This window comes from Ambystoma mexicanum, chromosome 5q, assembly GCF_040938575.1.
Source record: "Ambystoma mexicanum isolate Mex_15411 chromosome 5q, UKY_AmexF1_1, whole genome shotgun sequence".
NCBI lineage: Eukaryota > Metazoa > Chordata > Amphibia > Caudata > Ambystomatidae > Ambystoma > Ambystoma mexicanum.
Window position 1 is genome coordinate 419,316,656 of NC_090933.1, and position 14,069 is coordinate 419,330,724.

A 14,069-nucleotide genomic window follows, 5' to 3' on the forward strand; every position below is an offset into this window, starting at 1 on the left:
TTCCAGAACGAAGGAGAAGCCAGCAGGCAGCGACGCATGCTCCTCAGAGACAACAGTGTTACTAATGATTTGCCATCCGTTAGGGCAGGTCAGCCTAGGTAAACTTGGAAAAATCATACATTTAATCCTCAGACCCATGCCAGTCGCCTCTGTGGCAGAGCAGGACTCGTAATACCGCTGTGCATATGCTGGCGGCAGGCTGGTCCCTGAGAGCTGCTAGCGTCTTGGTGGCTATTGAATTAAGGTCGAGCACCGGAACAGCGTTACCAATCAGCAGTGGATGCTGGCACGGTTTAACGGCAAGACATGACCGTCTCTTCTGCTGCTTCTACCCAACGACGGGGGTAAGGACTGAAGGCCTAGCACAGGGTTTTGCTCCCTGATTTACAGAACCAACCAAAGACGAGCGTTTTGTGGACATTCAGATAAGGTACTGTCTCATTTCGCAGTATTATAAATGAACATACTGCGAATATACGTTCAAGTGTAAGTGCATTCCAGGGATCATAAAAGACACGGCGGATGTAGTGATTAAGTCGGGGTAAAGGAGACCGTGAGTCTCTCGATTTTAAGTACTCATTTGAACTTGATACACCTACAAAAAATAATGTTGTTGATAATTATAATGACAAGATAACATGTTGATAGAAGCAATTTGCGTTGTTCCGGTAGGTTTGTTCGATGGAACCCCGTCCCCTTCACAACAACGAACATTATCTGTCTTTAGGGGCCTCTGTTAATGCCATCACTTTCAAGACAAAGTTCACCTGTGTGCTTCAGACTAGCAAAGGTATTGTACATCCCTAGTTCCTTCTCTTACAAATAATAAACAGGATTTCTTTTCACTGCAATGAGCTCCAGCTTGGGGCAATGTGTTGGAAAGGGCGACATTAAGCCTAGATAATGCAAACATTGGTGATGCATCTTTCAGTATACTAAGAAGCATGAGTGCGTGTGTTCCATTCCGTGTAATGCTACTCTACAGGCAGTGCACGGCTAGGTAGATATTCAGAGTTCAGGCTGTCACCACAAGTGTTTGTATTCCAAGATTGCACAATGCTTTAGCATGGCATCGATTTTCAAGTGTATATCATGCTGGCCATTATGCCAATCCAACATACCCACTTGTAGGATTGAAACCTTACAACGTTCAAGCATAACAAACCTGGCTTTGGAGGCTCCAAAGCCAGGTTTGAGGTTCTTGAACGTTGTAACATGTAAGTTAAAACACTATACCTGGCCTAATCGCCAAGGGACCCAAATACATATGTTGAACGATCATAGTACGCACAGAGAAGGTGGCTTGCACCATCGGAACTATGACTAAGGAAGCCCTTTCTTATGAACACGTTGTCAGCAGTGAGGCCTGCATCTCTGTTTTAAATGGGAATGAGGCAAAGGAAGCCTCCCTTACTATTAAGGGGCCGCATTGTGTTGAGCACAAACACAGAGGAGAACAGCCTCTAGTAAAGATGGGGCACATTACACAATAATCATTGTGTAATCATTCACCTTTCGGCTGTAACCATTGCAGAGAACCTCATCAATCTTTTCTTTTAAAAAAACAAAATGCATAGTGTGTTTGCTTTTCAGTGTTAAATTAATGTCTCTTTGTGCAATGGTGGATAAAGTGACAGTCTGTCAAAGTGGGTGTGCTGGGCTGCAATAAGGGGGCGAGTTACTCAATAAGTGTAGGGGTAGTGCACAAAGCCAGAGCGGTGACACACAATGCTTAGTGGTCTCTAAAGCAGTGCACTTGAATGTGATTCCAAACTAGCTCTGTTCATGTTTTTCGTCAGCATTGGATAGGAACTGCCCATGGTCGGACTGGGCTATAAAACTCTCTCTGGCACCAATGGAAAAGTGGGCCACAGTTGCAAAAGGCAATTAATTCCTTTCTTGACACTGTTTAAATAGTTTTTTGATAAAATTTAATGCAAATTGTGCAGTGCAGGCCGGGAAGGCATTGGTTGGGAGGATGACTTGCACGACTCACAAGCACGAAGAGCAGCCATTGGCTGCCTGGTGTTTTTTATTGGCTTTTGACTTAGACCCCGACCCCGGCCCGATCACTGCTTAGGTACTTTCAAACATCACTCCGCCTCTGACATGGCCTTATCCAAAGCAGTACGAAAGCAGATGGCCTCCAGAGTCCAAATGAGAACTCATTTTTGGGACTCTGTGCCCTAATGTTACAAGTCTTGTTTTGTGTTCTCCTATGTGCCACTGATGATGACTACTTCAGTGCTCTTAAAAAAAAAAATGATTCATGGCCGTGTGCTATTCGGACACCTCCAGTTTGTGAATTTGCCTCACCCCGAACTGCCGTTATTTATAATCTCCCACCGTCCTCATAGCCCTTTCCATTCTTGCTCTTTTACATCACCCTCCTCTGCTGCAGTCCCGCCCAATGGTGGGTGGACTCCCAATCTTTTTGGGACGAACTATGCTCAGGCCATGAAAGCCTTTTGACCTGGGAAGTGGTAACATTTTTATATCAACTGGGCCTTCTGAAGTGAGACGCCAAATTGAAGGATTTTGTACTCTGAACTGCTTTTCTTAATTTTGTTATGTTTTCTTTTCTTCTTTTCTCTTGTTTTATACAGTGATGATGAATGTGATTTAATACATACTGCTATTTTAATTTTGTGAGAAGTCGAGTTCTTTGACTAAAACACAATAAATAAATAAATAAATAAATAAATACATTTAAAAAAACAAAGTCTCAAGGTGTCCCCTGTCCCTCCCAGATTTTATGGGTCTCCTAAACCCCTGCCTCCCAGTTAGCACAATGGTCTTCTATGTGGAGCCAAGGTCAGTTCTCCAGTATTCAAGCGATAGCCGGCACAGATTTGCACTCTTAATACGATGAAGACTCACACTCGTTATCATCGCCTGTTTGAAATAACTGTTGTCTTTGAGACATGAGTATACTTTTGGCAGCATAAACATATTTTTAAATAACTTTGGTAAGACCAGCAGAATACATAACACTTGCATAAATCGAGCATTATTTGGCAAGTTCTCTCTCTATGTTCTGACTGCAAGGTTATCAATCAAAATGGAGTCTCTCTAGGCTGTTTGAGACCTAGTGCTGAATACAGAGGTCTAGAGTTTCTCAAATAAGTATACTTCTACCACTTACATTTAGGTTCACTTACAGTTACATTTTCCATGAAGGTTCTTTGCCATTTATTTGCATATTTCTTCCTTTTTCCTTCACAGTTGGGTAAGGTCTGCCTCCATATGTATTCTTCTCATAACACCCAGATTTGATTGGCGTGTCACAGCTGGATCTGGGCATCCTTAGTGCTTGGTAAGGGGGGATTTCTACTCCTTGACCATGCAGTGCTCTGTGCGTGCTTTGGAATGTATTCTTTTTTTAACTGGTAGCCTTTTGAGGCTTCTCAGGGCTGAAGGGATGGTCCCTGCTCTCTACTCTGAGTAAAGGTCTTGGTGCCGTGTTTTGGATATGGTATACATTCTTGGTATAGGCTATTTGTGTATGGGATTTTTGAGAGTATTAGTGAGATGAGGGTGAGTGTCCTGTGCTGAAAGCTGAGGTATTGCATGTTATGTCTGATTGTACGTAAGTAGTAGAAGCATTTTCTTACCATGACATTGAACTGTGGTTCTAGTGTGAGTCTGATGTCCATGAAAATTCAAATTTTTGTCATCACTGTTTATATTTGTGGCCTCATTACCATTTCTACAGGCATAGAGGAGCAGGGTGAGTGGTCCATTCTTGTCGGGAGCGACGATGATTTCTGTTTTGTTCGTGTTTAGTTTATAGTTGGTATTGGTGTCTGGCCATTTATCTCACAAAAGCAGTTAGCAAGAGAGTTTTAGAGTCAATGGGCCAGTCAGGGGCGTTGCTAGGGGGGGGCTAAGGGGGCTATCGCCCCTGATCTTTTGGTTGTAGCCCCGGATAGAATCTCAGGATCTACAGCCAATAGACTAGCTAGCCCCCAGTCCCAACAGTTCCGACAACAGCTTAGCCCCGGGTCTTTTCCAAACCTAGCAACTCCCCTGCCGCCAGTATTCATTTTTTTCTGGCGCCCAAAAATGGGCAATCACCGGGTCATTACGACATTGCTGGACCCGGTATTTGCCCATTCCTGGGCGCCAGAGAAGTTTCTTCCCCCTTCCTTTTTGAGCCCCATAGGGCTCAATGGGAATGGGGAGGGTGGTAGCACCGGTACCGTTAATAACGGTACCGGTGCTACCATCATGTTCTGCTCACGGGTGCCAGTACAGCCACCAGGTCAGACCTGGCGGCTGCAAAGGCACCCGCGACCAGAACTCGTAGTTTGCCGGTATGGTAACAACGGTACCGGTAACCTTACCGGTACCGTTGTTACTGTTCCGGCAAACTCGTAAAGAGGCCCAATGTATTTTAAATTAATTGGATGTCATCCACATAGTGGTAGCATGGGACCCGTGCTTTTTTAATAAGTCTCATGAGTGGGGCCATGTGGGTGAAAAGAAGTGGTGAAAGACCTGACCTTGTGGGATTCCTCATTTGATGGTTGGGAGTCCCGAGGTGGACGTTTGTAGACTGCTTGTTCTGATACAGTCCATGAGGAGGTATTTTATGCTTTGTAGTTGCATCGCAAAACCTTCAGGACCCAAGCATAACAGCCCTCAGCGCCCCTAGTTCCCAACTGATAACCTAGAGCTAATGGCTCATCTGAGGCCGTGTTACAGAAACGTTGCACTATTGCAGGTGTAGGTAGCACTGGGGCAAAAATTGCTTAGATGCAAAACACATTCTTTCTTTCATTTGTACAGCAACGCAAAGAAGTTGTACTGGAGCAGATATTGCCCTGGTGCAACAATGCATTGAAGGGGTATGTCTTTGGCGGTAGGGCAGGTTCTTCCCTTGTGCTATGCGCACGTGCACTGGTGCAACGTATCAGAAATAGCGTTGTGTCTGTTATACAGTCCAGTTGCATTCTGCCGCTCATCTTTCGACTGTGGACCCGGCCCCATGGCAGCAGAGTAGCTGGGTTCTTGGCCCTCGCTTAGTCACGCCTAGCACGGGAATCAGGGCCGGCCTTAAGGGCAGCAGCAACCTGGGAGAATTGGCGACCATATCGCCCACTGCGCTCCCCTGTTTAACGGGGCGGGGCGGAAGTGGGGCGGGGCCAGGATGGGCCATTTTTTTTTTTTTAACTTCCTCGCTCCAGCTCGGGGGAGTCTTTCAATGGCTCGGGGGAGCCCTTGAAAGACTCCCCCGAGCTGGCGTGGCCAGGGGTGGACTGGGAACCAAAAGTGGCCCTGGAAAATGTTTTCAAAGCGGCCCCACATTTCGCCAAACGAGAGAGCACAGCGTGTGATCCCAACCCTTCTATGCGGGGATTGGGAGTATTGGAGTATCCCCCAAGAAAACGTTGAATACAATTAACCAAATGAGTGTATTTAAAGCATGTTGTAAAACTTATATGGATTAAAAAGTCATGTTTTAAATAAGTTCATGATCTCTCAAAATAGATCTTCAATGACAGTGGCACAAACCACAAGTGTAATATCAGTCTGAATAACAGTAAGAAAACAACACTTTTGGATCCAGTGCTCACAGACATCTCCAATGTCCCCAGCCTGTACATACATCCGAGCCACCCCCTCCCAGCTGTAAAGTACTAATGACATTGTAACCTCAATTTGCATTGCAAAGGCCCCAGAGGTATATTTCAGAAACACCCCAGCAATATGGGTCCATTATCTGAAGCAGCTCCATTGCCAGTGGACATTTTACATATTCCGCTGCCTGCACTTAGCACTGCTTCCCCTTCCAATTCCACCAGGCCCACAGTGAAGAGGGCCACTGGGAATCATCAGTCAGTCCAAACCAGAGTTTACAGGAGCCCTGCCAAAGCCAGTTTTCTGTATTGCTTGTCAGAAGGTGGAGCAGGGTACAGCCCATGGACTTGCAATTCCTACTATCACACATTATCAGTACGGATTGAATATGTGTTGGTGTCACCTCATCCGGCCGGAGGGGAAATGACAGTATGCCACTTTCAAAATCCAACCTCAAAAACAAGAGCCATGTTACAAACATGGGCAGCAACAACACCCTATTTCATAGAACACACAAGCCATGACTCAATTCCCCTACATCATCGGCATACAAAGAGGATTCAACAGCAGTTAACCCAAAAACACAAGTACAAACAAGCAGAAGCAACCCTAAAATAAATGCAAATCTGTGATAATGCATTGAAAATAAACAAAAGTGACTGCAACAAATAACTCTATAGAACACACAGTGGTGCATAACTGCAGGCCCAAAAAAAGCAGCCCCTACAAGTCACACACACAATAACCAGCAACTACAATAGGCATTTAAAATAACAGTTTATGCAATTATGAAACTAACCAAGTCACCTAAACAGCCGTCAGCTGAGTAGCTAACCACAAACACAGGGTCCTGAAACCGCAACATCTACAAGCCTACTGTTAGCTCATAGCGTTACCTTGAAATATCCACCACTTAGACACACATGATAGAACCTGATTTGTTTTCTTTTTTTATTAAAGTACCTTAAAGTTAACCTCAAATAGCAGCCACCACCTAAACCAACAAAGACAGAGGGTAACAGCAGTCCTGCAACACACACATGGAAGACAAACAGCACACCTTTGACTATAACACATACACTGGAGCATGCAACCCCACTCCCAGTCCCCCTCCCTACAGCACGCACACACACACACACATGCAAACCCAAAGATCCTGAAAAACGCAAGAAACAGCCATCGAGTACAAGTCATCTAACACCCAACACCTTCAAAACAACTGTCTAGAAGCGGCAAAATGATGGACAGGGCTCCTTCAATCGTCTAAAATTAGGTCTGGCTGTTGCAGAGAGCAAGCACACACTGCCATACCACCTGAGAACCTGCTAATTAAGATAATATCTCTCTGCTGCTCTACTACATACCGCATGTCGCAGACAAAAGCCAACACAGGGACACGTGCATTACTGTGTTAAACACGTGAAATACCTTGCTAAAAACCTCGAAATTTTGACCTGCGTGCAAAAGCAGCACTGTACTGGATTGCAAAGGCCACAGGGGTACATTTCAGTGGGCAAATGCGGTGGCTGCGGCTGCTGGTCTCTGTTATGCCCAACTGTCCTCCAAAGTTAAAACCAACCACATGGTTGCTGTTCGTTGAAATGAATGCTCTCTCCTCTGTGGAAATTTAGATGGACTCCTTTATCCAAGTAAATCCTTTTCCCATGGAACATCATCACTAAGATGTGCAACATGTAAATGCATTTCCCAGCTGTACTTAGCCTGTAACTAAGTACCCCACAAGTAAGAGCGCCTTGATGCAGAAGGGCTGTTTGTGCGCTAAACAAATGTAAAAAATAAAATAAATAAATAAGAAAGCAGAAATGAGTGCTCCTTCGGGAATGTAGGGCTCTCATGGTGGCTATTGCCTGGATGTGGCCAAACTAACACCTGGAAGCCTGGCTCAGGAAGACTGCCAATTCTCTGGGGAAAATACCAAATGCACAGGTTATATGACCTAGTGCCACAAAACAAGAACCCTCAAGAGACGTATTAAGTATACACATGAAACAAAGCCAAGCAGGATGAGCGCAGAGAAACAGGCACAGACTGCAGTGCGCTCAATACGGAAGAGAGAGTTCCATTACACAAACCCAAATTACATGTTGCCATAAGAGGGAAATAGACAATGTACAAAATGCGACAGGAGGAGCAGGATTTGAAAAGGATACCTGTCCTTCATGAAACGTTCCTTTATGTGTGTGCTTTTCTTCGTTCTTTTTGCTTAGTTTCAGTGCCATCATGTTGTCCTCACATAATACCATTACGCACTATACAAGAGATCAGTATCAGCCCCTCCAAGCCCGGCCCACTCCACTCCCTGGCACCGTGAGTGGGCACAGCAGGACATCGTAAGCCCGTGGAGGTGGCAGCCAATGCAGCCCGAATCCATGTAGTGTTCTTCACATGCAAGGGTATGTCTTTGTTTTGATGTGTGTTTAGTAATGTACGAATCATCTGGTACTGCATGTTAGTTTTCAGTCGCTTCATTTTCAAGGCACAATTTAGAATGATGCAGAGCTGGGCTTTTTCAAAAATGCAACTTTAGCTCCACTGGTCAGTGTCCCGGTGCTAGAAGAGGGTCAAGCTCTGTCAGTGCAGCTGATACTCTCGTGGCAATTTAGGAATAGTCTTGCGATTTCAAACCCGTCATACAGCTTCCTCTTACATGGAGCAGTTTATATACATTATAATTCCCTTTGTTGACCCCCTTCTAGCTGTTACCATAGCTTGTGCACTTGGTAACATAACGGTGCAACCAAACCCATACATACCACGCAGTGCAATGACCCTGAACCCTAGCACAGTCAGCCAGCATCATTAGCCCTCGATGGTCAGCCATGAGCCACCTATTCATTTAAATGTTCTCAAATTAAATCCAAACCCATAGCACAGAGTGCAGTAATCATGGCAGACTGACAGCCATTCATGATGCGCCGCCACCACCACCCATCAATGTACACGTACTATCCCAACATAAATCCAACCCCATACCACCCCCAGTTTAGTTCAGATTTAAGTGGTAAACTACAATTACCTATGAGATCGCGGGGGCCAAGCACACGATCTTGTCGTTTCAGAATCTGCCAGAGAGAGTGCCCCTGTGCACAGTAGGTAGCTGCAAGCAGGCCAGGATGGGTGAGGGAGACACTGCAGCCTGCAGAAGCAGGGGACTGGCAGTGGTAGGGCAGGATAGCAGAAGGCTGCCAGAGGTCTTCTTCCGTCTTCTTGGCAAAGCCTGGGGTGCGCGCTTGACTCAGACTCAGGCCTCAGCCCCACAGTGAGCCTTGCAGGTCACTTTGCTGCACTTAAATGCAGCTCTTCACCAGAGCAGGGCCCGCATCCTGCGCATGTGTATTAGAACACACTAGAGCATGTGCGTTTGCTGTGTTGCCCTCCACAATGCGCACGTGCGAGCCCCAAATCCGCGGGCAGAATGCAGTGCGAGCCACACCCAGGCTGGATCTGGATCTCATGTTCCCCCCTCCCCCTGCACCCCCAGTCACAAGAACAAGGAGGTTATGTACACGAACGAACGACTCTCAGTCTCATAGAGAAAGAGTCATTTCAGTAAAGTTATTACGCACAGCAGCTGCGCAGGCCCATACAGTCATCATCTTCATCTATGTATCCTTCCCCCAAGAAAAGAGGCCCCATGTGTCGAGGCCCACCGGGGAAACTCCCGGTTTCCCGGTGGGTCAGTCCAGGCCTGGGCGTGGCGGGGGTTAATGGCGCCCTGGGGGGCGTGGCGCCCAGGGCGGTCGTCGGCTCGCCCCCCCTAAGGCCGGCTCTGACGGGAACAGTGATAATCCTCTGAACAGCTTTGTGAATGCGCACTGGCGGCCATTTCGTGTGACACCACCTGTTCCACCTTTTCAAACCTTTAATATGTGCTGCCAAAAATCCTTTGCGGTGCCTGTACAATTTGTAGGCGAAATCCCTTTCATGTTTGATTAAATGGTTGCTTAATGTAATTTGGCAGGATTGAGCCCCCAGGCATGGCCCTTGGCACATGGAGCTTTCAGTGTGGGGCTTCGCCTTTCACCGGGATTCCGCTCATTAGCACTCAAGGCACATGAATCGCAAACGTCCTTTGTTGTTTTTTGGCTAGACCAGTGCATGTGTTCGTTTAATAATTTGTTCTGTTTCTTTTTTCTTTTGTTTATTCAAGGGCCGTGCAAAGCAGGATTCTTTGGACCGCAGTGCCATCGTAAGTGCTGTTCTGACTTTATTGTGTGTGCGCAGGGCGTCTCCTCAGCCAGCCAGGATGCCGCAAGGCACCGGCAGAGAGCTAGTGGGGGCAGTGCCAACAACTTTTAATTGTACTTGGAGCTTGGCAACACGAAAGGCAAGACAACCTAGCTTCTAATTCTCACACCAGCCCTCGAACATTAATTCATTGTCCCTATGTCATCCCCGACCACCCACGTGTTCCGATGGAAAATGTGCCTGGCAGTAATGAGTTGACATCATTAAGCCGGTGCCCTGAAGCCAATGAACACGCAGACACATGGATGTCACCGGTATCCAGTCAATGCATCGAATACAAAGCATTGAATGCCAAAAGCATAGAAAAAAAAATTCATCAAAAAAGCATTGAATACATTTTTTTCAAAGGTAAAGGTTTTATTTGAAGTATAATGAGTTTTAAGGGGTAAAATAAACAGGGGTTGGGGGAACCCCCCATAGAAAAAAGAAAAAAATGCATTTGATGTTTTTTTTTCGTTGCTTTTTTTTAGATGCTAAGGCATTCGATGCAATCACTATAAACCATATCACCGGCATTAGAAGGCCTACATTGCCATGCATTCTTCCGTTTCCTTGCCTTCAGGACCACCATGGGCACTGGTAACGGGCTCTGAGCAATGGGGATGGTCCCAGGGATTCATCTGAGCAGTACCACATTCACCACCGGCCAGGCTGCCCGCAGGGCATTCCAGCCGCACGCTGCATTTCGTGGTGAGGCAATTGCCAGTCAATGCATGTGGCAGTACCATTCTTGCTTCTCTCTTTTGCTTTGCCCAACAACTAGGTATGTTGTTTTGTTCTACAGCCACACCCCTGACGTCATACGCGTGTCTGCTTCACTGTAATTTACCCCAACAAGTGTAACAGCTCTTTCCACCTGAGCCTTCTGTCTAGACTTTCATTTTTGTATTAGTGTTTTATAGTTCATACCAACTTTTAGCACTGTAAAATTCATCTCATTCCTAAAATACATTATATATGCAGTTTGTATCAATATAATCTAATACATAAAATGTGTTCAATAAAATTCATCTAGACACATAATCCATGTTTAGAATATTATCCCAACATTCTAACACCGCCAATATTAAAGCGTTGTCACATTCTACCATCAAACACTTCCAAAAATTAAAGATCTTTTAATCCCATATCGATTTGTACAAATATTCTTCCAAATATATGGTTTCTCATTGTGTCGAATCAACTTCCGGGGCAGCAGTGGTCCAGGGATGCTTTATTATTAATACAACAGACAGTTCAAGCACACTACAAAATACAAGCCACCTATAAGGGGATACAGAGGACAGACAGTTTCACGAAGGAAAGGGATGCACTATGGATACTGACAGGAGGGTAGTCGGTAAAGCAATCAGTCTTAACTGTTCAAGGTTATTTGGTTTCAGCAAAAAGGGATCAAGGTGACGTAAATGTCACTAGGGGCCTTCGGAGAAGGACCAGTGGGACAAAACCACAATGTACCTGGTGCTTGAGATGATCTTGATGCTCGACAGCATCGAGTCGGTTCCAGGACGCTTTGCAGCTCCTGCAACAGAGTTCAAGATGGGAGACAGCTGCAGTTATCAGGCGGCAGGCAGTTCGGTAAGCGAGGCTGGATGGACGGCTCCAGGCTGGCCTACATGGCGGAACATTGTCTCTGTGCTGGTTGGTGGATCTGGAATGTTGGTTGAGGCGTCTCGGACAGTGTTAGTGACTGCAGCGTGACAACAGTCAGTGGTGCAGCTGGTCGTGGTTCGAGAGCTCGACTGTCTGGAAAATTTCCTAAAAGGTTGACGCTGTTTGATGGCTTGTCAAGGCACTCCTCCTAGCTTCTTCACAGGGCTCGTGTCGTCTTTTGAGGAGGACGGCCCAAAGCTGAGGAGAGTGTTTGCAGGCAACTGCCTTGTCCTTTGTTCAGAGACTCTCTGGCACTTCCCTTCTAGGAAGCTTGCTGCCAGAACCTAGCCGGGCACGCTGTGTGTTGGCTGGGTACCAGTTCTGGAGCTAATGGACAGGTCCTCTGAGTCCCGCACCTCCCTCTGTTCCCTGGGAGATATTTAGCGAAGGATATTGCTTCCCTCTTGGAAATCCTGGCCTTCCTTCACTGTCGGAAGATGTAAGGCAGACTGTACCTTCAGCCAGGGTCCAAATGAGTCTTTCTTTTTACTTCTTTCTAAGTTGCCGGATGATCTGCTAAGTGAGGGGCTCAGTCCTCTTTGAAAGCCAAATGGGCTCCAGTGATTGGTGCAGCCTAATCCTACCTTAAGGAACCAATCCTGGGTCCCCACCAACAATCTTCGGTTATGCGTGAGGTCAGGACAAGAGTGCTTTGCAACAGGAAAGGTAAGGGGTAACAACATATACTCCTAAGTTCCACGCATCTTCCTGTCTGTTGTAGATCAAAGTGTCTCGTCTCCCTTGAAGTTTGTGACAAGAGCAGACTTCCTGTCTCCCCTAAATCACATACTTCTTCCCTGTGAAAGGGGACCTGTCTGCAGGGGTTGCCTATGGTAAATAGTGGACCCAGGCATGCCATTCACTGCCTTTCATACAAATGGGTGGGAGCTATCTTCAAGTTGAGACATTGCATATCCATGAGGTGTTAGTCCTGCCGATCTTTTGTCTGTTCAGCAACCAAGCCTGTCGCAGGCCTTTTTCAATTAACTCTTATCAGTATGCATTGCCACCAGCAGATTTAGACAATAGAGACAATAGAGAAGCAGATCCATGGATCGTTTGATATTTTAATTAGTCTGGCCATGGCTGGAGGAAGGTGTTGCCTTCCCCCTCTGAGATGCTTTTGATGTACCTATGGCTGTCACATTCCAGCTGAACATGACAGGGGAGGGCGCCGCCTGTAGGCTGTGTCCTCCTGGAGTACACTCGACTAAAAGTTTGTTGTGCAGTGAGCAGGGAAAATGTGTGCAGAATGGCCCCACACATTTTCAGAGGTTGATCTCCCATCATTCATTTTCATTTCCAAAATTCAAAAAACCCCAAGCGAGCGCACTCTCCCTGTGCGGCTGGTCGAATTCCTCACACTCCTCTCAGCAAATGTTGACATTCTATGTATGAGTGTTGTCAGGACTATATGTTGGACCCAGCACAGAAGCTACAAGTCCTAAACCGTCTGCAGGCTGACATGGAAAGGGAAGAGGGGCTCTGTACGGAGGTGGCCATCTTGAAAAAGATTTTCCTTCCTACAGCGGGACGCTGCAGGCGTCCCGGTGAAGGAAGAAAAATGCTTTTTTGTTTTAGCACCCCGGGTTCCCATCTTGGGAACCCGGGGAGCTAATGGCTTTCATCCCCCATTGCAGGGGCTGGAATGGGGAATAAGTGTCCGGAGCCCTCGTTATTCACCATCGCTTTGCTTGGGCCGATAACTTGGGCTGCCGGCCCGTTATCCCCGTTGCAGTCCCTGGAACGGAGGATGAACACCACATTATTAGTATTAGCATAACACAAAATGCTAATGGAAATGTGTTGGAAAATCTTATTGAGTCTATGTACTTTACTGAGAAATGTAGAGTAGATGGTGTCTATAATATTTTTATTTTAGTTTTTTTTACTGTGAAAGGTGGTTCCTAAAGGATCCTTTCTGTTGTTGTTTTTTGATGTATTTTATTTTTACAGGAGTGGTTAGAACGTAAGGTTGGGAGGGAAATGAGGGAAGAGGCACCAAGCACTAATATGGTGGGGCAGGTGGACAGGGGAAGATGTTGCGTGTGTGTTACTTCGAAGGTAGGAGGCAGTGTTTCTCATGCTCCTTGATTACAGCTTAAGAAGCACTTCAAAATTGCTTCCACCTGCAGAGTGGTGTGTTGCAGTATTGCAGAGGACTGTCATCTTCGCATGATATGGATCAACAGCCTCTTTTATTGCTTGCAAGGTAGCTGGTGGGATTTTGTGTCTCACAGAAGTAGGCTATATGGTTACAGTATTGGTTGAGGAAGATGAGGTGGTGGAAGACAGCCTACTACTTGCTAAAAAAGGAACAACCTTTCTGAGAGCATTGCAGTAGTTGGATTTGGTGTGGCGGCGCATGGAGGTGGTCCCGTAGGAGTACTGTCCAGGTAGCCTGCTACTGATTACCAAGTTGCACTCAGTGCATTTCACCTTGGTAGCTTTAGCCTTTGGTGCATTCCCAACAGTGGTAAAGAACTATCCCACCCATGATTCCCTCTGGGTGCTAGAGGCAGACAGTTCCTCTACCTCGTCTCCGTGGTCCTCTTCATTGTCTT

General features: G+C 46.3%; 1 protein-coding gene across 2 annotated transcripts in view; it reads left to right on the forward strand.

Moving 5' to 3' along the window:
* Positions 1-14,069, forward strand: part of LAMA3 (laminin subunit alpha 3) — a 1,348,901-nt gene that overhangs the window by 521,853 nt on the left and 812,979 nt on the right. For both annotated transcript variants that reach the window (XM_069620910.1, XM_069620909.1), the window contains exon 12: positions 9,755-9,793. In XM_069620910.1, the coding sequence (XP_069477011.1) occupies positions 9,755-9,793 (39 nt within the window). The remainder of the gene's footprint in view (positions 1-9,754; positions 9,794-14,069) is intronic.